Raw genomic sequence first — 23927 nt, forward strand, 5'->3', positions numbered from 1 at the left:
CTACACCTCCCCTGACACATCATCCTGCCATTCCCTTGGGTTCTGTCATTGGTCACTAAAGAGAAGAGATCAGTGCCTGCCCCTCTTCCTCCCCTTGTGAGGAAGCTGTAGCCGCCATGAGGTCTCCCCTCAGTCTCCTCTTCTCCAGGCTGAACAAACCAAGTGACTTTAGTTGCTCCTCATAGTTTCCCCTCTAAACATTTCATCAACTTCATAGCTGTCTTCTGGACACTCTCCAGTACCTTTATATCCTTTTTATATTGTGACACTCAGAACTGCACACAGTGCTCCAGGTGAGGCTGCACCAGTGCAGAGCAGAGCGGGACAATCACAGAATCACAGAATCACAGAATGTCAGGGATTGGAAGGGACCTCGAAAGATCATCTAGTCCAATCCCCCTGCCAGAGCAGGAACACCTAGATGAGGTTACACAGGAAGGTGTCCAGGCAGGTTTTGAATGTCTCCAGAGAAGGAGACTCCACATCCTCCCTGGGCAGCCTGTTCCAGTGTTCTGTTACCCTCATTGTGAAGAAGTTTCTCCTCATATTTAAGTGGAACCTCCTGTGTTCCAGTTTGCACCCATTGCCCCCTCTCTTATCATTGGTTGTCACCGAGAAGACCCTGGCTCCATCCTCCTGACACTCACCCTTTATATATTTATAAACATTAATGAGGTCACCCCTCAGTCTCCTCCAAGCTCAAGAGACCCAGCTCCCTCAGCCTCTCCTCATAAAGGAGATGCTCTACTCCGTTAATCATCTTCGTGGCTCTGCGCTGGACTCTCTCCAACAGCTCCCTGTCCTTCTTGAGCTGAGGGGCCCAGAACCGGACACAATATTCCAGATGCGGTCTCACCAGGGCATCACCTCCCTCACCCGGCTGGCAATGCTGTGCTTGATGCGCTCAGGACACGGTTGGCCCTCTTGACTGCCAGGGACACTGTTGGCTCATGTTCAACTTGCCGTCAACCAGAACCTCCAGATCCCTCTCCGCAGAACTGCATTGCAGCCTCTCAGTCCCCACTCTGTATGTACAGCCAGGGTTGCTGTGTCCCAGGTGCAAAATTTGGCACTTGCCCATGTTGAACTTCATGTGGTTGGTGATTGCCCAATTTTCCAATTTGTCCAGATCCCTCTACAGGGCCTCTCTGCCATTGAGAATGTCAACATATTCTCCCAATTCAGTGTCATCAGTGAACTTACTTAGTATTCCCTCAATTCCTGAGTCTATGTCATTTATGAAGACACTGAAGAGTGCTGGCCCTAACATGGATCCCTGTGGAACCCCAGTAGTGACTGGTCACCAGCCCAACATAGCCCCATTTACTAGAACCCTTTGAGCCCAGCCCGCCAGCCAATTGCTCACTGCATTGTGTGTTTATCCAGCTGTATGTTGGACATTTTGTCCAGGAGGATACTGTGAGAGACAGTATCAAAGGCTTTACTGAAATCCAAAAAGATCACATCGACAGGCTTACCTTGGTCAACTAGGTGGATAACCTGGTCATAGAAATAAATTAAGTTTGTTAAGCAGGACTTTCCCTTCATGAACCTGTGCTGACTGGGACCAATGACTGCATTGTCATTCAAATGTTTTTTGATAACTCTCAGAACAATTTTCTCCATGATTTTGCCAGGAACAGAAGTGAACCTGACAGACCTGTAGTTGCCATGGTCATCCCTGTTGCCTTTCTTGTTGATTGAGACAACGTTTGCCAGTTTCCAGTCATCTCGGACCTCTCCAGATTCCTGAGAGCATTGAAAAATTGGAGAGAGGTCTCGCTATGACATCAGCCAGCTCTTTAAGCACCCTTGGATGAATCCCATCAGGTCCCATTGACTTGTAGGGATCTAGCTGGAGTAGCAAATCCTGTATGAGTTCCAGATTCATTGGGAGTTTATCGTTCTCGCAGCCATGGTTGTCTAGCCCTGGGTTATGGGGGCCCCCAAGTCCATCTGTGGTGTTGGAGACCGAGGTGAAGAAAACATTAAATGTCTCAGCTTTGTCTGTGTCCCTGTTTATAAGGTGACCATGCTCAACAGTTAGTGGGCCAATGTTATTTCTAGTTTGCCTTTTGCCACAAACATATTTTAAAAAGTCTTTTTTAAAATTTTCCTTCACAGTACTGGCCAGTCCTTCACAGTACTTCAATTCTAATGGGGCTTTTGCAGCACAAATTTCCTCCCTACAGTGGTGAGCAGCATCTCTGTAGTCCTTCCATGATGCCTGACCTTGCTTCCACTGACCATATAATATCTTTTTTCTCTGTATTTCAAGAAGAAGAAGATCCCTGCTCAACTAACCTGGCTTTTTGCCTCGCCTACTAGATTTTCGTCATTTTGGAATTGCCTAGTCCTGTGCTTTTAGTAGGTGGTTCTTAAAAAGCAACCAACACTGATGGACCCCAACACCTTCAAGAATCTTACTAAGTAGTTCTCTGCCTTCTTTGACTCAAGGGCATACTGTTGGCTCATGGTTAATTTGGTGTCTACTAGAACTCCAGATCCTTTTCTGCGAAGCTTTTTTCTACATGGTCAGCTACCAGCATGTACTGGTGCATGGGGCTGTTCCTCTGCAGCTGCATGACTTTCCACGTCTCCTTACTGAACTTAACGAAGCTCCTCTCAGCCCATTTCTCCAGCCTATTGAGGTCCCTCTGGATGGTAGTACAATCACCTGGTGTATTAGCCACTCCTCCCCGTTTTGTGTCACTAGCAAACTCTGTCCTGTCATCCCAGTCGTTAATGAATATGTTGAATCAGGTCAGATCCACTGTTGACTCCTGGGGTACACTGCTAGTGACTGGCCTCCCGCTGTAGACTTCATGCCACTGATCACCACCCTCTGGGTGCATTTGTTTGGCCAGCTTCAATCTACCTCACTGTCTGCTCATCCAGCCTGTAGATCAACAGCTTCTCTATGAGGATCTTAAGGGAGAAAGTGTTGAAAGGCTTACTGAAGTCTAGGTAGACAATATTCACTGTTCTCTCACTGTCTACCAAGCCCATAATCTCATCATAGAAGGTTATGAGGTTGGTCAAGCATGACTTCCCCTTGGTGAATCCATGCTGGCTACTCCCAATCACCTTCTTGTCCTTCATGCGCCTGGAAATGGTTTCCAGAATTAGTTTTTCCATCACCTTCTTAGGGACTGAGGTGAGACTGACTGGCCTGTAGTTCCCTGGGTCCTCCTTCCTGCCCTTATTGAAGATAGGAGTGACATTTACTTTCTTCCAGTTCTTGGGCACTTCTCCCCGTTGCCATGATCAATGAAAGAGTATTGAGAGTTGCCTTGCAATGACATCTGCCAGCTCCTTCAGCACTCGTGGGTGCGTCCCATCAGGGCCTGTGGACTTACGCATGTTCAGCATGCTTAAGTATTCCCTAACCCGGTCCTCTTTCACCTCTTCCTGGCTCCAGAATTTTCCCTGGTCTCTGGGACCTCGTGTTCCTTGAAGACTGGTGTTGCTAGTAAAGACTGAGGCAAAGGCAGCATTCAGTACCTCAGCCTTTACCAGATCCTGTGTCACCAGGTCCCTGGTCAGATTCAGCAGTAGGCCCACATTTTCCCTCGTCACTATGTACTTGTAGAAACCTTCCTTGTTGCCTTTGACATGCCTCACCAGATTCAATTGCTTTTGGGCTTTGGCTTTTCTAACCTTATCTCTGCATGCTCAGACAGAGTCTCTGTGTTCTTTTCAGGTTACGGGTCCCTGCTTCCACCCTCTGTATGCTTCCTGTTTGTGCCTCAGTATTGTGAAGATCAGCTTGTTCATCCATGTAGGCCTTCCTGGCATTCCTGTCTGACTTCCTACTCATTGGGACAGACTGCTCTGTAGCTTGGAGGAGGTAATCCTTGAATATTAACCAACTTTCTTGGGCTCCTCTTCCTTCCAAGACCTTATCCCATGGGACTTTTCTGAGCATATCTTTGAAGACGCCAAAGTCTGCTCTCCTGAAGTCCAGGGTTGTGAGCTTGCTTTTTACCCTTCTCCCTCCCTTCAGGATTCTGAGCAAGATACACCAGCTACAGTTACTTAGATTTAGAAAATGATCCGTTCCGAAAGACAATTAATATATAATACCAAAAAAATGTGGTTTCCAATACACTGGAAAATTCAGTTCCTCATTCAGCAATTAACACTTTTCTGAATACCATTATAGCATTCCAGCAATAAGCACAGCTATTCATGCCACATTCATTCAGTGTGCAGCCATTCGTGCCACATATCCATCCTTTCATATGATGAGATGCATTAGGTAAAGGGATGGGCATATTCTATGTCAGCTGAAGGCTAATGGCCCTCAGATGACATTCTTGGAAAAATCCAATCATTATTCCCATTCTCCCTGCATGACTTCAATGGTGATTATGATAATAGCGTACTGTTTATTAAAACTCATTTAACACTGACTACTAGGCGTTCTTGGAAAATCGTATTATTGCATGTAACGGAAAGCACCGTTATCTGGAAGTAAAATTTGAACATATCTAGAATTCATATACTCTACCCTGTCAAGAAGAGGATAAAGATGCTGAGTGATGCTTCACTTCCAAGCAGTGAACAAGGGAGCCACATGTCTTTGAGTAGTAAAGGAGAAGAAAGCTTGTCTTGGAGTTTTAGAGGAATATAGAATAACTGAAAGTGAGTATGCTGGAGAGAGTTAAGAGTTACTGAAGGTTAGCATATCTTTACAAATAGAAGTGAGAGAAGACTCATTATCTGAGTAATGTAAAATGAACTAAAGGGAGAGCCTTGGTAGAAATGGATATACATCAAATTCCAATCAGAGTGACAAGAAGCAGTCCCATAGGCCTTTACACTTTTGATTTCTTTGGCTGTAAGTAATGTTTAAGGCATCATTAGGGTAGAAGTTTCTGAACTAGAACGATGAGGCTAGTATCTCATCTCTGATTTTTAGATATTTGTTACTGCTGGTTCTTTTTATCTGTAAAGGCTTTCTGTCTCTCTTCCATTTTTGTGTTTGTGTGAATACACTAGGAAGAAAGCGGGCACTCTGCTCTAAATTTGTTTTAAACATTATTTTTTTATCCCTTTGAAAAATCTGAACCTCAAAATCTTCTGCATACTCTTCCAGTTCCTTTTCTGCTGCTAGTGTCTTTAGATCAGCTGGACTGCTGCCTTCTCACAGATCCAGGGATGTTTCTTATAACAATTCTCACTGTAAACTCTTGAGTTAAGATAAAACAAGTATGCACAGTTTTGCTTAGGGAACAAATCAATCCTAGAAAACAAAAAAACAACAAAAAACCAGACAACTAAACCAACTTCTTAAAAACTATCGTGTACAAATTAAAAGAAAAAAAAAACAAACAAACACAAACAATAAAAACCCAACAATAACAACAATACAAACGTAAAGTTCTTTTCGACTATCATACATAATTGCAAAAGTTTCTTAGTAATTTTAAGGTTTATATAAAATATTGAAAAACATAGCAGCTCATATAATTCAAGTCTGAAGAATCATTCTCCCATTTGCCTTCAGGTCAAAGATGTAAAAAGGAAAGCCTACATATGGAGCATCATCAAAGCAGAAAATAGCAGTAGTTCCACATCAGTGGTTTTGTCACTCCAGCCGTTGCTTTATGTAGTGGTAATTTGGGTCTGGAAACTGAAAGGCAGTGGTTTGCCCAAACAGAAGCCAGATCATTCTTCCTGATGTCTACTAGCCTTGGGAAGTGTAAGAGTTTGCAAGACAAAAATGAGCACGTTTCCAGGGAGACACTGGAGAATCTTCACTTAAATGAGGTTCTCCAGACCCTGAAGAAACATCAGTGATCACTTCACACAGAACAGAATGGGAATTTCCTTTTTTTCTCCACAGTTGGTAAAGGAGAAATAAAACAGGTAAGCTGATGAGATTTTACAGAAAAAGTAAACAGGTATTCTCCACCTACTGTTGATTATTTTTGTGTAATAAAGATTTTTAAATGTTCATGCAAGAGAGAAGTGAATTTGGAATAATCATGGCTGAGTAGAAGAGGCAGGTGTAGGCAGGCTTTGCAGGAGGTAGGCTGTCTTGAAAGAAGTGTTGGTGGCTTCCTAGGGAGTTGTGGGACATTTAATAAAGTGAATGGGTTTAAATAGTGAGAGCAGTCACTGGTTGCACTAGTTTGTTGATTCCTTCTCCTGCTCATCCTTCCAGTTTTCTGAGACTCTTTCTCTGTTTCAGAGACTCCACACCTAAAAGAGTAATGTAACTCTAAATATATCTGTGGCTGTATTCTGCCTTGAAGCTTTGCCATTAATGGGATTTTGGTTTCCTCCTTCAGTGCACAGGGAAGATAATGTGCAAGAAGACATTTTAAACCACCAGCTGTTTAAGTTCAGAAAACTTACCAGTCCATTCTCTTTGTAGAAAGCTTTGTGTCATCTGTCCAAGACCAGCCATCAACTCCATATGATAATCCAATCCAATAAGATTGTTTTTGTGATATTTGAGATATACTAATCTATAAAAAATGCAAAACATTTATCACCAAGGAGCTTGTGAGTATTTTTTTTTTTCTGCTTTACCCAAGACCAAGAAAGAACCAAAGGAGGTAATTTGACAACAAAACCTCCAAACTCCTCATCAGGCCCACAAACAGGAATATTTTGTGTCTGGCATCTCTACTAAACATGAGACCAGTGCAACAATTCTTTTTAGACTCCTATCTCTCTGAATATTCAAAAATATTTCTTGAATGAAAGGCTCACTGTTTATAACTTTCACAGGATTCATGACACCCATGTCCACTGTTTGGCTGAATAATGTCATCATCACACATTTGTGGTTAAGTGTTCTGCAGATCTGCATTGCCTCAGACCTTGAGAACAATACCTCTGTTACTATGTAACATCAAGAGGTACTTACTAACTGGTGAGGGGTTTTAAATAGTTGATATCAATGCAAAGAAATACCTGTATGGCTGGAAACGTACCAACTTGCTTTTTGTTTTCAGCATAAGAAGGGTGGCATTCAGGGAGAAGCAAAAGTCTTCACTTTCCTGCCATGTGGCCTCTGTTTCTGAAAGGTAGAAACAGGTGTCACCTCCAACCCATCTCCAGTTTACAGGGCAGAGTGAACATGCACGTCCTAGAACAGAGAGAAACCATCAGTTCCTTATAAACAGCCGAAGGAAAAGTAGAGGCCTCTACACCTGTAGGCCTGGAAAGTCAAAGTTATGCAGAGCTGAAATGTATATGGTACTTTATGGGCCACATCTACACGGATTCTTTTTTTTCTTTTTAACTCATTATTTAATCTGATGTAGCATATAACACCCTTGCTTAATCTGATATTAAGCCTGACATATAGATTTCAGACTGTGTGAACGGTAGCTCTACTTACTGTCGTTGTTATTGTTTGTGCCACCCATCAAGCATAATCTTTCCTTTAGTCCTTGCAAGTTTTCATTATGTCCAGCAGGTGTCTTAGAACCTCTGAGACCTGGAATTTGTAAAGATATTCTTCATGAGACAAAAAAGCTGTGATGATGCTACTAAGTGATACATGCTTCATCACATATTGCAAATTCACTTTTTACAACAATGTGCTCACATGCAACTCTGATGCTACAGTGTCACATATTGTGAGGAGATTAGCAGATGAGAAAATGGTGGATAAAGAGATTTCCAAATTTTAAATGCAGTTTAATCACAGTGCCTTTGCAAGCCACTTGGTAACCTAATAAAAGACTAAAATAATGCAAAAAATATGCTTAGGAAGAAGTATCTTGAACTAATCATGCTGATCTTAAAGGAAGTTTTATAAGCCTTTGAAAAAACCTAAAATTCTCAACATACTTCAGGTTGAAAAAACATTTTATTCCTAAAGGCTGGTAAAACTTCACTGAAGAAAGTGAGAAGGGTTCCTCAACAGTATTTAGATACTGGCTTTTGATAGCAATGGCTCAGAATGACTGCTTCCAGGCTCAGTGACAGAAAGTATAGGTACAGTCATGTCGCACGTTATAAAAGCTAATATTAATATGACAGTCTTCAGTTCTCTTGCACATCTCAGGTAAACTGGAATGCATGAAACAGACAGTAAAAGTGACATTTCTTCATGAATCTGAGTGCTAGAAGCATGTCCATTTTTAACATAGTAGTATGATCTGCTTCAAGACAGTATTCTACAAACATGAAAGGCTAGTCTACAAACTTGAGAGGTTTATCAAAGGAAGGAGAAAAGAACTGCTGTTCCCAGTAGAGTAGAGAGACTCAAACAACAGGAGAAGAGAAAAAGGGAAACAACAAAATTACTTATGAAAGTCAACAAAGAATTTTATAATTCAATTTGAATTACAAATACATGAGTAATGGATGGATAAGGACAGAATCCATTCCTCCTACTCTTTCCAAAATACATCATCTTGACTTCTGTATCCTTGGTCTGGGCTAAGGTCCGGACTTAAAAAAAATACTTCCCTTAAAGCCTTATGTGCACCAAGATGCACAGTGTTCATCACAGGCAATTAGGAGGAGAGGAAAGGACAGAATATGTGGGGAGGATGAGCTATAACTGTCCTTGTTGCAGTCAGTCTGCCACCTTTCTTCAATGCAGTTGTTCGCAAGGTGTTAATATGAATAAAGGAACACCATATATGTCAGCACTTACCTAAAACTATCATTCCGATAGTGAGGGCCAGGCATAGTGCAAACAAAGTGAAGATAGTTGGCCGCCATACAGCAAAGGGAATAGAGCGCCCTGGGAGAAAACAACAATTTATATGAGGACAGGCACTCTGTTCAGCAGCACTCCCAAACCTCCATCCCTCCATGAAGAGCCATCTGGTGGCTCTCAAAAGAGTTCGCCTTCCAGTCTGTATTATATTTTAAGGATCAACCCAAATGCAAGTTGAGAAGAAGATGTGGTGCCTCTGTTAAAGAGGTTTGTTTGAAAGGAAACACTGGACATGGTTTAAACAGAACAGATGAGAGATTCCTTGTCTTTGACAAGTGATGAAACTATGAAGCATTGCAGTGATCCTTTGGCTTAGAAGTAGGTGATGCTCCTGTTCTCCTTTGGCAGTACTGTATTACTCTGCTTTGTCCAAACAGAATAAGGAAGCATTTGCATACCATCTTACACTTTGCACAAATCCTTCCTGCTCTCAGCGCAGACAGTGATCAGGTTGTGTGCCAGCTCCAGACTCAATCCCAGTTCAGGAAAATCTGGAGTCCAAGATATCCACTGAGGTTTCCCTGGATTCAAAAGTTCTTGAGAGTTTCCATCACCAAATGGTCATGGCAATGCAGTATGATGGACCTTCAGCTGAAGAAATACTTAACTAAAACTGCCCTCTTGATGCCCTCTTGAAGTACATGGTTTAGCCCAAGCAGAGTATGGCACTTGAAGATGGGAAATGACATGACATATGCATTCAGGCCTGAATTCAGTGCTCCCTCACTCTTTCTGGCCTTAAAGGGTATGAATATTAAGCAGTTTCTGAAAAATTGAGGTCCAGAGGGCAAAATGTAAAAGTTTTTTTTTCTTATAATATTAAAGTCAGATTGTCCTGTCTCTATAGCCATTTCCTGTGATAATAAATAAACAATAAATGAAACTAACCACATTAAAGCTGTTTCCTACATTCCAGAGCATGATCCTGAAGCCGCCTGTCTTTTCCTATTTAGGGCAAGAAATTGCGGTAGTTCCACCCTATGCATTTTTACATTCATGGATACTGATTTTTATTAGACAAAACAATACAAATAGTGCATTAAACCTATAACATTAAACCCGTAAGTACACATTTTTCTTATTTACTGAGCTGGCCAGAAGATATTGTTCCTATTGTCATTGTCTACCATAGCACAGAAATTTTGAAGAGCAAGTATCGGTCATACCTTGGTTGATGTTCAGGGACATGTAGTGTCTGGTTGGATGCTGTGGCAGGTGATTTAAATTAGTGTATCCATCCTCTTCCTCTATATTTGTATGCATTATCTGAAAACTCATTTGTGGTTCAATCCCCTAAGACAGACTGAATGATTTGTGAAGGAGAAGCAAAAAGAAAAGCAGAAAAAGAGAGGGGATAGGAGAATGAGTCACACTTCAAATACCCTAAGGCAAGATATGAATATTAAAGTGTTATGTGTGACTCCTCCTTTTCCTCCCTCAGGGGAAGAACTCCTCTGTTCCCACCCATCACATCTCAGCCTGGATCTGCATCCCCAGGTCTAGAGACACAGCCTTGACATGAGTAGATATATGTTCCGGTAGTTCCCCTCTTTTCCATTTAGCCTTCCTGTGACTTTCATCTCCTTTAAACTTTCCATATTTTAAACCAGAACAAACACCTTTGATTCATCTCAGAGACATGAAGCTCAACTTCAGCACTGTGCCTTTTGCGTTATTCAGTGTTAAGGGTTAAGAATCTAGGTGTCTTTATTCAACTGAGAGCTTTATTCAATTTTATTCAACTGAGAGCAAAGTTTGCAGCTGCGAAAAGCCGTTGAAGGTATTTAATCACACAGAGTAAGTAGGAAATGATGTCCACAGTCTAATGTCATCTTCTTAGAAGGAGAAGTGTGAAATTAGAGTGTGGGAAAAAAGACACAGACAGGCTTTAACAAATAAGAGAAGTGAGCCCTTGTGGCAAAGGCTAACCAAGTACTGGACGTGGTTAGCAAGACTGTAGCTAACAGGCAGAGGTATGATGATTCTCTTCTCTCCATCCCTTGTGAGTAAGCAGCTACCGTACTATGTCCAGCTTTGGGCTCCTCAGTGAAAAACCAAAACCATAAACCACATAAAACTAAAACTGGTGAATGGAGACCCACCAAGATGCTGGGGAGCTGGAGTGCTTGATTTAGGAAGACAGATTCTGACAACTGAATTTGTTCATCCTCGAGAAGACAAAGCTAAGGAGAATCCAATTACAGTCTCTCACTGCATCAAGGGGCCATGGAGAAGATGGAGACAGACTTTCAGAGGTGGATAGTGAAAGGACATGAAGCAATGGTCATAAGTTACAGGTAGAGTGGTCAAATATTGGAAGAGGTGCCCAGAGAGGCTGTGTCATCTCCATTCATCGAGATTTTCTGAACTTGACTGGACAGGGACTGGGCTTGTCTGATATAGCTTTGAAATTAGATCAACTGAGTAGGAGTTTGAACCAGATGGTCTTCAGAGGTCCCTTCCAAATTAAATCTTTCCATGACTCTGTGATCTATGAGCATAAAGGGAAGATGCACTGCTATTTTTAGGGGAGAATGCCCAAGGGAACAACAGTAGACCAACTAAAATAGCATCATCTGTTCCACTTTCTTGTAGGTTGGAGATAAAGATTTAGAAAGTGAGAAGCAGACTGGATAGTACTTTCTTTAGTAACTCAGATTCTCTGTACCTCCCAGCTACAGTAGGAGCCCATTTTTCTTTTTGCAAAACTTAGGTTACAGCTTGCTGGCCATTCTGCATAGTGCTGTCCATGCTTCCCTTTTTCCTCTGGAAGTTCCGCTACAAGGAGAACATAGGATGTATCAAAGTCATGATATCAAGAGAGAAGGTTCTGAAAGATTGGCACCTTACCTACTGCATCAGATGTTTCAAATGAGTAGAAGTTTATTTAATTTAACACAAAACAAATACAAAAACTGACCAAGTAAAGGCAGGGACAAAGTGAAGGACCATGACCCATGGACAAGATAATACCTGTTGAAAGATGCTGTTAAGGACAGAAGACAGCGTGGGAAAGACCAGACAGGCTTAGAGCGACGTGAATCTGTAAGGGAGATAGTGAGATTGTGTAACTGGAAGCTTGTCATTAGAGATGCATGAGCCACAGCTGAGACTTGTGTCAAGGAGTCCAGACACCTCCAAGAACAGATTCATGGCAGAATTATGGTGTCTTAAGACTTAATACTCATGTCTTAAGTGTCATTGTTTGGAAGGAACCTCTGGAAATCATGTGCTTCAACCTCCTGTTCAAAACTAGGGCAATTTTGAACTCTCATGAAGTTGCTCAAGGACTTGCCCAGTCAAGTTCACGCAGCCTCCAAGGATGGAGATCTCCCAGCCTCTCTGGATACATTTTGCTGTGTTTGGCTACCCCAGCTGTGAAGAATGTTCTCTGTGTGTCTAACTGGGATTTCGCTTACTACAGTATCTGTTAGTTGCCTCCATTAGTGCTCTAATCAGCCCTGGCAGAGCTTAAGTATGAATATCGGGACAAGATAGAGGGCTCCAAAGCAGCACTTGCTGATAAACAGATGGACCCATGTCTGCCATTGTAGTTGTGCTCCTGGGCACCTTCTTGTAGTCTTCTAGTCACCTTTTACTGATTTAAAAGCATATCAGTGAAAGATGTTATAATAATTAAATGTTTTAAGATTCTGATTTGAAACAAAATAGAAAGAGAGAAGGATGGTCCAGAGACAGATAAGCATCCAATTCTTTGGTAAACTGGCTGACTGACAAATGGTAGGGATATTTGTCTTTGCTGCTTTCTGCAGACAGTGTCTGTGAACATGGACTGGCACCATCTTGCTGACAGTGCATTTCAGCCTGTGTGCACCAGCATCTATTGGCAAGTCTGAACCCATCCAGGGCAGTGGGTGTGCTCATAACAAGGATGATGGAGGCCATTGGGAATGAGAGAGGCTGCACTCGGTTAAGGGCCTGGAGCAGAAAGTGTGGTGGAGGACATGAATATGTGCTGTGCAGCAGGGTGTTTGATTCAACTCTTTTATTTCTGAACCCGCTTTCCTGACACCTATAAACTCCGCATTTTCCTATTCTGTAGCTGACATTTAGGCTCCTCTCATTTCACCGTCTTGGTAATCTCATTGTAGATGGGCAAATGTGAAGCTGTTATGCTCCTTCCACTTCAGAACGGCACTGCAGGGCTCATTCGTCCTATTCACTCTACCCCTATCTTCTTTACTGTCCATGTCCTGTTTGAAGGGATGTTGAAGATGACAACTTCTCTTTAGTTCCCAAACCTTTCAAGATTTGTGATTTCTCAGATTCTAGCAAGGCTTTGGTACTCTCACACTTAGTATACAATACTAGGTTTTATTTTCCGTACAAAATGGGCTTCAGATGAACCGCTTCTCTGAACTTCCCAGTGCCATGGAAGGGTTGTGGTCCTCCCCTGTCCCCAAAGACAGTGGACCTCCTTGAGCAGCTTGTGTCTTGGGCTCCATACATGTGTAGTCAGCAGAATGCTGATAGCATCTGAGATAGAAGGCAGACTGGATGAAATAGTGGATTTGATTGAATTTTCAGTACTACATACTATAAATTCTTCCCTGTGAAATCAGTCACTGTTAATAGGAGAAAAGCTCTTTCCAAGCTTCTGAGGCCAAGATTTGGGCTGAAACCGAATGGAGTTTACTATATGAAGATATGGGAATAGTTTATAAAGATCTTCCAGCCATAGAAACGAAAGAAATGTACCCTGCAAGTTATCACCACTGGCCTGACCTTGCTGCAATAATAGTGAATGCTCCCTAAAAAGTCACATCCAGCAGTCAGTAAGAAACCCAGACACTAACATTTCTTTTAACAATGCAGCCACCAAGCCAAGGTGTACAGCAGATCACCAGAAAAAATAATCAAGTGTTAGTTTATGGGAAGAAAAATAAGTAAAATGTGGCAGCTTAGATGCCTGTTATTAATTACTTTTTTTTCAAGTTAAATGGGTTGAAACACATGTAACATACCTTTCTTGCATTGTACCTTGCACTTTTAACTGCAATAGAAAGGAGTTCTAGATAGTTTAACTGGTACTTGTGCCCATCGCTCATGTCTTGGCTCTGCTGAGTATAGTGAATTTCTTCAGTTCAAAAACATATTTTGGCACATTAGGAAGAAGGATTCATTTTTTACCAAGGAACTGCTTCAGTCTTTGAAAATATTTTCCAAGGAAATACTTGATATTAAAGACACCTTATTATTTTTTCATTTATTTTATGGAAAGTCTCCAAATACTAGGGCGTATACACGTGGATACAAGGTGTACATACACATAAAGAATATATGCATATGCAATACAAAACAGATACTGACATACAAAACTTCAAAGAACTCATGCAATGGAACTCCATCAAGAAAAGTGAATGCATAATTTTATTTCAAGAAGCATGACAAGTGCTTTAATAACACATGCATAGTATGTACCTTGGGCTCCAGAGATCCCAAACAGTGTGGATATAATGCAAGAGCTCAACTAAGATCTGCGGAAATAGATTCTGCATCAGTTTGAGTATTGATTGTGTGTAACTCTGAACGGAGCACATCATTATTATCCTCACTGCTATTTGTGTCGCAATTGATGTTATGACAACACTGAAGTTATTCAGGTAAGGTTTTAATCTAACCATGATATTTTACTCTGATTTTCACAGAGATTGCTTCTAGGGATTTTCTGTAGTCTTCTCACAAATGTCCTTTTATTTCTATAAATATTAATGCATATATGAAAATAATTTTATGCATAAATAGACCTTGTGTTATTTCTGTATCCCTGTAGCTCAAACAGGGGAACAGTTGGAAGAACAGATTTAGGAAAGAAGGCATGCCTAGGTAAACTACTCTAGAAGAGGATTATGTGTGGTTGGTAGTTAGTGTGTACAGTAAGTAATTCAGTAAGTAAAACTATCAAGGATGTAGTTGGACTGGTTTATGACTGGCAAGTATTAGTGTAAAAAACTCACTGAAGCTCAAGAAATATAGAGATCTGTAAGAATGTGTGGTTGTCAATCTGGAGAGTCATGCAAGAATCATTGCTTGACTGTAGCTAATTCTTTAAAGTTTCTTCCCAGGCTTGTAGTTTTTAGCTTTGTAGCTTATTTTCTCTCTCTCATTTGTGACCCTGTGACGGAAAATGCAGACGAAGAAGATTTAGTCCCTACTGACCTGTGCATTTGAATCACAATTCTGAGAAAACTGCATGATAAACAAACAAAAATATATCTAAAACTTGCAATTCCTAATGTTGGTATCTCATAGTGGCAAATCCCACATCCCTTCTTGCAATGCTTCTTCAGGTGAAATGAACAGCCACTTTCTCACAGATCCAGAATTGCTTTGTTGAACAGGAGTGGCTGGCATAAATAATCCGTCCGTATAGGGAGGCACAGAAGAAGTTGTCATATAACACAACCCTAGCAAATTAAAAGATATGGGTTAATTATGTCCTGATAAAATAACGTGATCTATATTTGGACCATTTGTAATCATACTTATTTGACACTGGAATGTAGAATTATTTCCCCCCTTGGAGCTATTTTATTTGTGCCAGGTGGTCCTTTTGGGTCTGGTGTGTGTGATTGAGCTGTGTTTTGCCACCCATTGTTCCTTATACAGAACATGAATTTGGAGCTCCATAGCAGATACTATGGTCTCCATGCTCCTTTATCATTGCATGTGTGACAAACATGGGAAAGTAAGAGGAAACACAAGTTTCATATAATTTATGGGGCCCATCAGATAGAGCCACACTGGTCTTAAGTTATGAATACTTACCAATTTGTCACTTCTTTTGAAAAAGATGTTCCATCCTCCCAGTACCAACTGTTCCATTCAGATATGTATGATAATCCAACCCAGTAAAACTGTGAATCCTGTGGCAGAGAAATCTGTAGGTGTGAGAAAACAATATTTCAAAAATAAGATTAACATAAAAGTTCCTGTATCTTCCAGCTGTGAAGGTTCTGCAACCAAAGGAAATAATTCTTACTCAATAGGAGAGTAACCTGTTGTCCATACTTGTATTGCATGAGACAGTGCTGACTGCTCTGATTATAGGATCATTTGAATACCATTGTTTATTGAATTGTCACAAGACAAATGTAACCTGGATGGGTAAAAACACTGCTTCTTTAAAGAAAAAAACAACTAAACAAAAAAACCCCCAGCTTTGTCTAGTCTGCCTTTAGGTGTCTACGCTGCCTTTAGTTATCTGTGGCTCAGATATAGACATGGGAGTGCTGTTTAAGCCCCAATTAGAGTCAGCAGAGATCTGGCCAACAGATCCAATGGAGCCTGAGAAGTGATTCATCTCACTCCATGGGATGTTACTGAACGGTGACTGAGAAAGTAGCTCTGAAGTTGCAGATCACTTACACTGTAGATGCTTGAAGGTAGGTGAGATGCATCCCAGCCTAGAGGACAGACCCTATTGCCTAAATACAGGCCCCCAGTACCTTTTGAGATTCTCCAACCTGTCTGAAGTCTTCACATATGGCTGACAGACAAGACCCAGAACCTATGGGACACCTGTGCCTTGCTGAGGCATTATTTGGAGGTCAAAGAGAATACCCCAGGGTATCTCAGATCACCCTAGAAACCTATGCTTAGGCACCTAGGCGTCTAAGTGCTACCTAAGAGGTTTCTCAGCATTTTAGCCTGTTCAGATCCTCCAGATACTCTACTGTTGCTCAGCAGCATGTTTAGGGACTCATCCAAAATATAATACCCCATCTGGCTTAAACTGATCTGGCCTCAGTCTGGCTGCAGCTGCATATACAAAACACAGGAGAAAAAGCAAGCACCCAGACATCTGGAGTCAAACTAGCCAAAGACTTATATAGCATACCAAAATCATCTCTGGAATTCAGCATTGAAGATGTGGTGTTCAGGTTTCTCCCAACGGTGTGATCTGTGATTCTGCCCTCAGGATGCTGCTAAATTCAATAATGAACTGTTTCTCCACTTTCTATTTTGTCCCTACCCATCTGATTTTCACTTAAATAAAATAATCCAAAAGGCGAGCCTTTGTGCCTTAAAATAAAAGAGCTGAGAACCCTCAACTGAAATTAACTTCATCTGGAAAAAGGAGGCAGATTTCCAAGGAAGCTTCTTTCCTTTTAAAAGTTTTAGGTAGCAAAAAGAAAATAAGGATGTTTGGGCTTTATGTAGGCTTAACAGCTGTTGAAAAAGAGGTTCACATATATCTGTGTACAAAAAGGGAAATATGGTTGACAGCAGATTACAGATTTTTCATTAGTCAGAAAAATACACCCAAATTAGTAAGTCTAATTAAAATTATTAATTTCATAAACCTTTTTCAGGCATCACAATATAATCCTCTGTTGTCTAGGCTTTGTGTCATCATTAACACCACTCTTCGAGGGTCTAACACAAGGCCAAAAGCAACCTTTTATAGTCACTTTGCACTGTGTCATGCAAACAACAGTATCATGGTGAATCATCCACTCTCCAGATTTTGATACTGGGACCCCTCAGTAACAAAACTTGTGGAAAGAGATAATGAAAACATGCATTCTGTGTGCTGGCTCTCTCCCTCATGCTAGTAATATGCATTTTATTTTCTCTGCGAAGTATTAGCTAACTAAGGTATTTTGTACAATGGCTTATTCTGTTTTTCATAACAGATAATTTCACTGCTTCTCACAGCACACAATTTAGGAAGTGTTGCAAGTCATTACAATCTTGTGACTTGCGGGAAGGCTACTTGATTCAGAGAAAATTAAATATATGCGCTGTAAATGACTAAACTATTTTCTGCCTGCAGGATTGCTGTAAGTTAAAGCACATGACATGAAGGAACGCATGAGGTTAAGACTGTACCATCTTTGCTTTGTCTTTTAGTACAAGAAGAGTGGAGTTTCTTGAGGAACAGAACTCCTGGCTTTCCTTCCATGTTTTCTTCTGCTTTGAAATGTAGAAGCAGTTGTCAGCTCCGCTGTTATGCCAGCTTGCTGGACAGAGAGCACAGCTTGTTTCTAAAAATCAGAGAGAGTATTATGTAGAGCTGCAAGGAATATAGGGCCTTTAGCTACTGGTTTGACCGAGAAAAGATTTAAGTGCAGCCATTAGTCAGCTGAGCTCCGGAGGGATGAGAGACGAGTTGTTTTGCACATTAGTGTTCACATATCCATATCTCAAATACTACCACAGTTAAAAAAGACACTAACCGATGAGACCTTTTCCCTGTGACTCTATAGTCTTTCAGTCAGTGGGCTCTGAAAAGAGGGTGATTTGTGTTTATTTACATAACAACAACATTTACCATTTTTCTCCTTCCCTTCAAAACACAATGCTTCCCTCATTTCCTGCAGCTTTTTTCCTTCCTCAGGATCCTTGGAAATCTGAAAAACTGAAAGGCATGAAAGTGTTTATCAAAGACTGTTTTTTAAAAATTGCAGCTTTAATTGTAGCTTTAATTTGTAGCTTTTGGCATTTTAAAATTTTTTTGTCTACTTCATATGTATGCCCACCATTGTGTGTACATCATCCACATTTTCTTCATCAGGAGAGTTATGCAGCACTGAAAAGGTCACCTGGGAAGGTGAAGGCCTTGAAGATTTTCAATAGTCATCTGGACAAACCTACAGATCAGTTTATCTGGGATTGGTGGTAGTCCAGCTTTGAATGGTGGGGAGGAAAGGCCAGGTGTCAGACTAGAAACATGAAGAATTGCTTCTGAGCTAACATTTTTGTAATGCCATAGACCACCCTGAGTGTTTATCTTGGGCACTTACAACTGCTTCCCTCCTGCCAAAAAAGAAAAGCCAGGCACACTCTTTCTCTGCTTCCAAATGTAATGTGGCATCAGCTTTGATTGTTAATTAAAATGTTGCTATGGAAAATCTGCTGTAATCGTTAGGCAAATGCATCAGTCACCATACTTTGATGCCAGGTTTGCCCTCCCTGCAAAAAGCTTGCAATCCAAGAAAAAGAGGGAACTGTAATTGTGAAATATTCCGGTATAAGCCACAGGGGGACACTGTTACCCAGATAGTACAGCTTTTAACTGTGAAAACTAAGCGTTTCAGCCATGGGTTAGGGTTTAGGGTTAGGTTTAGGGTTAGGATTAGTCAGCAGTTAGGGTTAGGGCTAGTGTTAGGTTTTAGGGCAAGGGTTAGGGGTTTAGGATTAGGATTAGGGTTGGGGTTAGGTTTATGTTTAAGGATAGGACTAGGGTTGGGGATTAGCTTTAGTGTTAGGATTAGGGTCTTTAAGGTTAGGGTTAAGGTTAGGGGTTAGGGTTAGTTAGGTTTAGGTCTTGCATTAGTGTAACCCTTAGGGTTATGGTAGCTGTAAGTGCAGATATTAGTGAGTGCAAGTGACATGTGCTGACACTCGGTTGCGGGACAGCTGCTGTGGGAGAGCCACACTCTTGCCCTTCTTGCTGTATTATTTCTGTTGTGGGAACAGGGACACCAGGGACAGTCTGCAGGGGCAGTAGAAGCAGTTGTACAGCTGGAATTCGCTCCCACAGCAGCAGTTTGGGACTCTACAGTACTTACACAAGGCCAGCAGGACTACCAGCCCCATCAGCAGCACCAGGCACAAAGCGAGGAAAGCAAAGGCCACTGGCCGCCATACAGATGTGGCAGAGGCTCCTGGGACAAACAAAAACCACATTCAGCAACAAAAACAGCATCTCTCCTCACCACACAATGGTATTACCTCCTCTCTGACATTGCCAGTTCATATTTTTCCCACTTGCAGAGCCTATTTTTTTCTTACTACAGTTATTGTTATCACTGTTCTGAATTTCATGCAGCCATTTTAAGAAATATCTATTTATTCTCTGGGAATGTTTATTAACAGTGGCTTTAGTATTTTAGAGTAAAACTTCTCATGAAGCAGGTAAACAGACTAGATTTTGCAGTTCCCACAGTCTCTAAGATTTCTTGTCCTTGAAAGGGAAAAATTACCATCTAGCTTTGGATAATTAATTCTGGAACATGTGATTGGGATTTCTAAATGATTGCAACGTTTGAACATTAAACTGTGCCTGTTTCTTCAGGCTCTTTCTCCAGTTTCCATTGTGGTTCATTGTCAAATCAGGAATAGAGTTCTCAATAATTTTATAGCTGATTTTCTCCTGATTAAAATATTTTCTTTTATATATATATATATATATATATATATATATATGTACATGCATTTTTCCCTCTTGTGAAGCAGTGCTCTGAATTTTTTTGTAATACCCTTTCATACCTATTTAGAGCGTTCAGGTTAATTGAAAAGTATTGCTTGAGTCCAGTGCATCAGAGCAGGCACCTCCGGGGAACTAACCTTTTGTTAGGTCAGAAGAATCACCCTCCAGAGGTTCCTAGAAGTCCAGATAGACTTGGCAACTAAAACTTACACAGCCGAAGTTAAGGGAGATGACCTTAACCCTCACCGGTTAAGGTAATTTGAAGAAACTGCAGATAATGCCACATCAGGGTGGTGATTGATATGCCAAGAGGGCAGGTCTTCCTTTTAAAGTGACCTAAAAATCCTAGGAGTGGATTGTAAGTACAACAGCTCAATGAAGGCAAATGTGAAGTCCAGCACCTTTAATAGTACAGCTCTCTGCACCAGTACAGGCAGGGGACCGACTGGCTAGAGAGCAGCTACGGTTCAGGGTCCTGGTGGACAAGTTTAATGTGAGTCCTCAAGTGTGTCCTTGCAGCAGTGAAAGCTGATCAGCACTGGGCTGCATCAGCAGGACTGCAGCCAGCAGGTCGAGAGAAGTGATTATTCCATTCTCCTTGACAGTCATGAAGCCACATCTGGGATACTGTGTTGAGTGCTGAGCTTCCCAGTTCAAGAGAAATGTCAGCTAACTGCAAGGAGTCTGTCAGAGGAACAATGAGTTGGTCAGGGCCCTATAGAAAGGCTGAAGGACCTAGGCTTGTTTAGTCTTGAGAAGAGGACGCTAAAGGAGAACCTAATTTCAGCCCTCCACTACCTAAAGGGGCTTTATAGATGGAGCCAGACTCTTCTTAGAGAGGCACAGCAAAAGGACGCAATATAACAGTCACGTGTTGCTTCAGGGAAACTTCTGATTAGATGTAAGGAGAAAGAATTCTTCCCCTTCAGCAGTGGAACAAGTCCCAGAGAGGCTGTGAGATCTCCACCCCTGGAGGTTTCCAAAACTCAAGTGGACAGGGCCCTGAGCGACTGGATCAGACTTTAAAGGCAGCCTCTTTGAGCAAAAGATTGGAAAAGATGAACCATAAAGGTCCCTCCCAACCTGATTTGGTCATAAGACTGTCTACTTTATGTGTTCTTTGTGCATATCAAAAGGTCATTTTAAAAGTTTTCTGAGCTTGCCAACCAGTTTCTTTCTGAGAAGCTGTCCCTAGATCACACTCCCTAATATTTTATCCTTGGTTTTCTGGCTGCTGCTTCTCAACAGCTTCTTCTCCATCCTCTTTGTCAAGTGGTCATTCTCAATATATAGCCCCAGATCTTTTCCAGACAGCACTAGAGTGATGTTAATTTAGTCTTTGTCTGCTCTATTCAACCTGCAAATAGCAGAAATGATATTTATTTCACACATAAGCCATGTGGTGAATTCATGAGCAGGAGTAACAGTACTCAAGTCATCATTTTATGGTCTCAGGCATTCTATGGGCACAATCCACTACCTTAGTTAACACTCAGCTTCTTTATCGGGAAGCTTTAAGTATGAACAAGTAAAAATATGTACCCCTATCAGAGCTTACATTCACTATTAAGACTGATAAACAATGCACCTTTCTACTCCCCATAGCTAAGGAAATTGCTTCCATTTCCAGGGCCTGCATTATCTCATAAAAATATAGTGCCTTCGTTTCTTGTAGTACCCTCCTGTAATAAATGAGTCCTTCCAAAATGAAAAAAAAAAAAATAGTAGGAAGGTGTGATTTGTCATTTGTGTTGAAGCAAATGGACAAAAATAATTGGAGTAAAGATAGGCTTCGGAAAGAAATATCATCTGTCATCATAAACAGCACACAAGACAGAATGGTTATTCTTTCTGCTGTTCTATGAACATTTATCTAAGGATATACTATGAAGTTTAGAAAGATTCTAAAGCAACCATCATGAACCTGCAAATGTAAGTTATACCCTGATATAGATAGAAAAGTTAATTTCCATCTGTACTTACTGTCTACTGTAACACAACTGGCTGGAGCCTTAAATGCAGAACATTTCTTGCTGCTCAAATATCCAGGAGTAATAACTGAAGCTGAGGGTCGTAAATTTAAAGCAGTGTAGCCTTCCTCATCCTCCATCTCCAGCTTGTCACACTTCTTTCCTGCAATAGCAGTACTCTGGGAGTAGGGGCACGCTACAGTGAGACCAATGAGACCAATGCTGAGGCGATGGGAATGGTTCACATTTCAGCATTTCCAGTGAAACCACGGAGGAAGCTGGCTCTGTCCTGATTACTGTGTTGTAGTAAAATTGTAGTGTATTGAAAGCACGTCAAAGAGTTAAAGTTGAACTGTCAAGAATGGGTGTTCTCTTCCTGAATATGAAGATCAGGAGTCTTGGTTCCTGGCTGGAACCTAAGACTGTTTCATTTAAAAATGCACCTGATCTGACCCTGTAAATACAGCAAATATCAGGAATTTCTACCTCCTGAAAATAAGATGTTCTATAAATAATTACTATTTTGAGTTAAGGTAGGAAAGATATCTCTTGATGTATCAGGGCACAAATATAACACATCAGCTGCTCTGAAAGCAATAGGCTACATTTCCATACAGTGCTATGAAAAAACAAAAAAAAGAAATTATTTTACAAAAATTCACTGAAATAAATCCTAAAAGGGGAAAAGCTGAGCTGAAAGGATGATGAGGGCTGAGCTTGGCTCAGCCTGTGTCAGAGAAAGACCAGACTACCCTGAGGACCTCTCTGCTGCTGCGCTGCATGCAGAAGTCGCTGTGCAGAAGTGGCTTATCCATCCTCATTCTCCATCTCTAGCTCTTTGCAGTGCCTTGATCCAGTGCTGAGCTGTAGTTCTTAAACATCTTCAGTGACCCACACTCCTTAACAGAGCACTTGCCCAGACATGATGAGTCACATCATGGTGACAGGCTTGAGTCAGAAGGAAATTGCAAGAGAGGAATTTCTGGAGTAGCTGTTCTTGCTCTTTTGCGTAAAGTTTAGTGTCTCCCATTTGCAAAATAATATCAACAGACTGGAAATACACTGTAATGACTGGGATATACTTTCTGCCTTGCTGTGCAGATTATACATATTTTCCAGAGCAGAAATATATCTGGTTGCATTTATTTCTTTTATTATATTTTATCCATATGCAAAGAGAAGGCATGAGGGAAAGGTTGGGAATTAAGGGTGTAAGGAGTAGCATTCACTGTATATTCATGGTGTATCCATAATACCCTCATAAAAAGCTCATGCTAAATATGGTGCAAAATTCCTAGTCTATCGAGCCTGAAAACTGTATGTTGGCACTTTAGCATAAAAAGGGCTTTTCTGCAGAGAACTGGGAGTCAAGCGTGTCTATACTACCAAATTTGTTGTACGTTTTTGTGACAGTAACCTCTTCAGTCTTAGCAACAACTTCTCAAGCATGTAATGGATCTCCTTTGGGGAAACTTTTCTCCAACATGATTTTACTTCTGGAGAGAAAACAGGAGGTAAAATAATTTTCTTGTATTATTTTTCTAACTCTGAATTCTATAAGGAGTTCTGTTGTGTGGTTGGTTTTTTTTTGTTGTTTCTGTTTTGTTTTGGTTTTGGTTTTTCTTTAGTAATCTTTTAAAACAGGTCCTGCTGCAAGAACAGAAGTAGCAAAAGGGTTAAGATGGAGTTTCACTATCATATTCTCTCTCTGTTCTTGTAAGGATCCAGGGCAGACAAAATTTCTTGTTCTTTCAGACTAAAGTTATAAGAAAGGTAAACTAAAGAAGGAAGTTTGGGTCTCCATTTGAACACAGCCTGTATATAAATGTCAGCAGGCTGGACAAAACAGCTGTGTTTATTAACCAAAATGTGATCTTGCAAATTGCATTACCTAGAGTTTATGACTGTGGTGGAGGGGATGCTGGGAGGAGTGGATTTTAGACTTGGGAAACACACTGTTGTATGGAACTGTGACTCAAAAATGCCATCTCAGCCAATACACAAACAGTATATTTCTATGTCTCTTCCCCTGTAAGGAAAAGCTCATTTCAATGGAAAAGGGGACACAGTCAGCACATCCTTA

At 41.1% G+C, this 23927-nt stretch overlaps 2 protein-coding genes across 2 annotated transcripts; both read right to left on the bottom strand.

Moving 5' to 3' along the window:
- Positions 1–5124: 5124 nt before the first annotated feature.
- On the bottom strand, positions 5125–9973 carry LOC135984980 (C-type lectin domain family 1 member B-like). The gene is made up of 6 exons (XM_065627905.1): positions 9862–9973; positions 8630–8719; positions 7361–7459; positions 6951–7105; positions 6367–6479; positions 5125–5248 (listed from the first exon to the last, which is right to left on the bottom strand). The coding sequence occupies exons 1-6, from the start codon at positions 9971–9973 to the stop codon at positions 5125–5127; spliced, it is 693 nt and encodes a 230-aa protein (XP_065483977.1).
- Positions 9974–15002: 5029 nt separating this feature from the next.
- Positions 15003–21984, bottom strand: LOC136003031 (natural killer cells antigen CD94-like). Its single transcript, XM_065658308.1, has 6 exons — positions 21858–21984; positions 19234–19329; positions 17994–18080; positions 17552–17706; positions 15485–15597; positions 15003–15123 (listed from the first exon to the last, which is right to left on the bottom strand). The coding sequence occupies exons 1-6, from the start codon at positions 21982–21984 to the stop codon at positions 15003–15005; spliced, it is 699 nt and encodes a 232-aa protein (XP_065514380.1).
- Positions 21985–23927: the final 1943 nt, after the last annotated feature.

Source organism: Caloenas nicobarica, chromosome 1 (assembly GCF_036013445.1).
Source record: "Caloenas nicobarica isolate bCalNic1 chromosome 1, bCalNic1.hap1, whole genome shotgun sequence".
Classification (NCBI taxonomy): domain Eukaryota; kingdom Metazoa; phylum Chordata; class Aves; order Columbiformes; family Columbidae; genus Caloenas; species Caloenas nicobarica.

What these genes read in the sequence shown, in the direction of transcription:
- LOC136003031 (XM_065658308.1), bottom strand. Translation starts at nt 21,984, where the DNA reads ATGGAGGATGAGGAAGGCTACACTGCTTTAAATTTACGACCCTCAGCT. An exon ending in GGTAGTCCTGCTGGCCTTGT is followed by an intron (nt 18,081 to 19,233) that starts GTAAGTACTGTA and finishes CATGCCTTTCAG; the next exon opens with TTTTTCAGATTTCCAAGGAT. An exon ending in TAAAAGACAAAGCAAAGATG is followed by an intron (nt 15,598 to 17,551) that starts GTACAGTCTTAA and finishes TCACACCTACAG; the next exon opens with ATTTCTCTGCCACAGGATTC.
- LOC135984980 (XM_065627905.1), bottom strand. Translation starts at nt 9,973, where the DNA reads ATGAGTTTTCAGATAATGCATACAAATATAGAGGAAGAGGATGGATAC. An exon ending in GTCCCTGAACATCAACCAAG is followed by an intron (nt 8,720 to 9,861) that starts GTATGACCGATA and finishes GTTTTCTCCCAG; the next exon opens with GGCGCTCTATTCCCTTTGCT. An exon ending in TCTACAAAGAGAATGGACTG is followed by an intron (nt 5,249 to 6,366) that starts GTAAGTTTTCTG and finishes TTTGTTTTCTAG; the next exon opens with GATTGATTTGTTCCCTAAGC.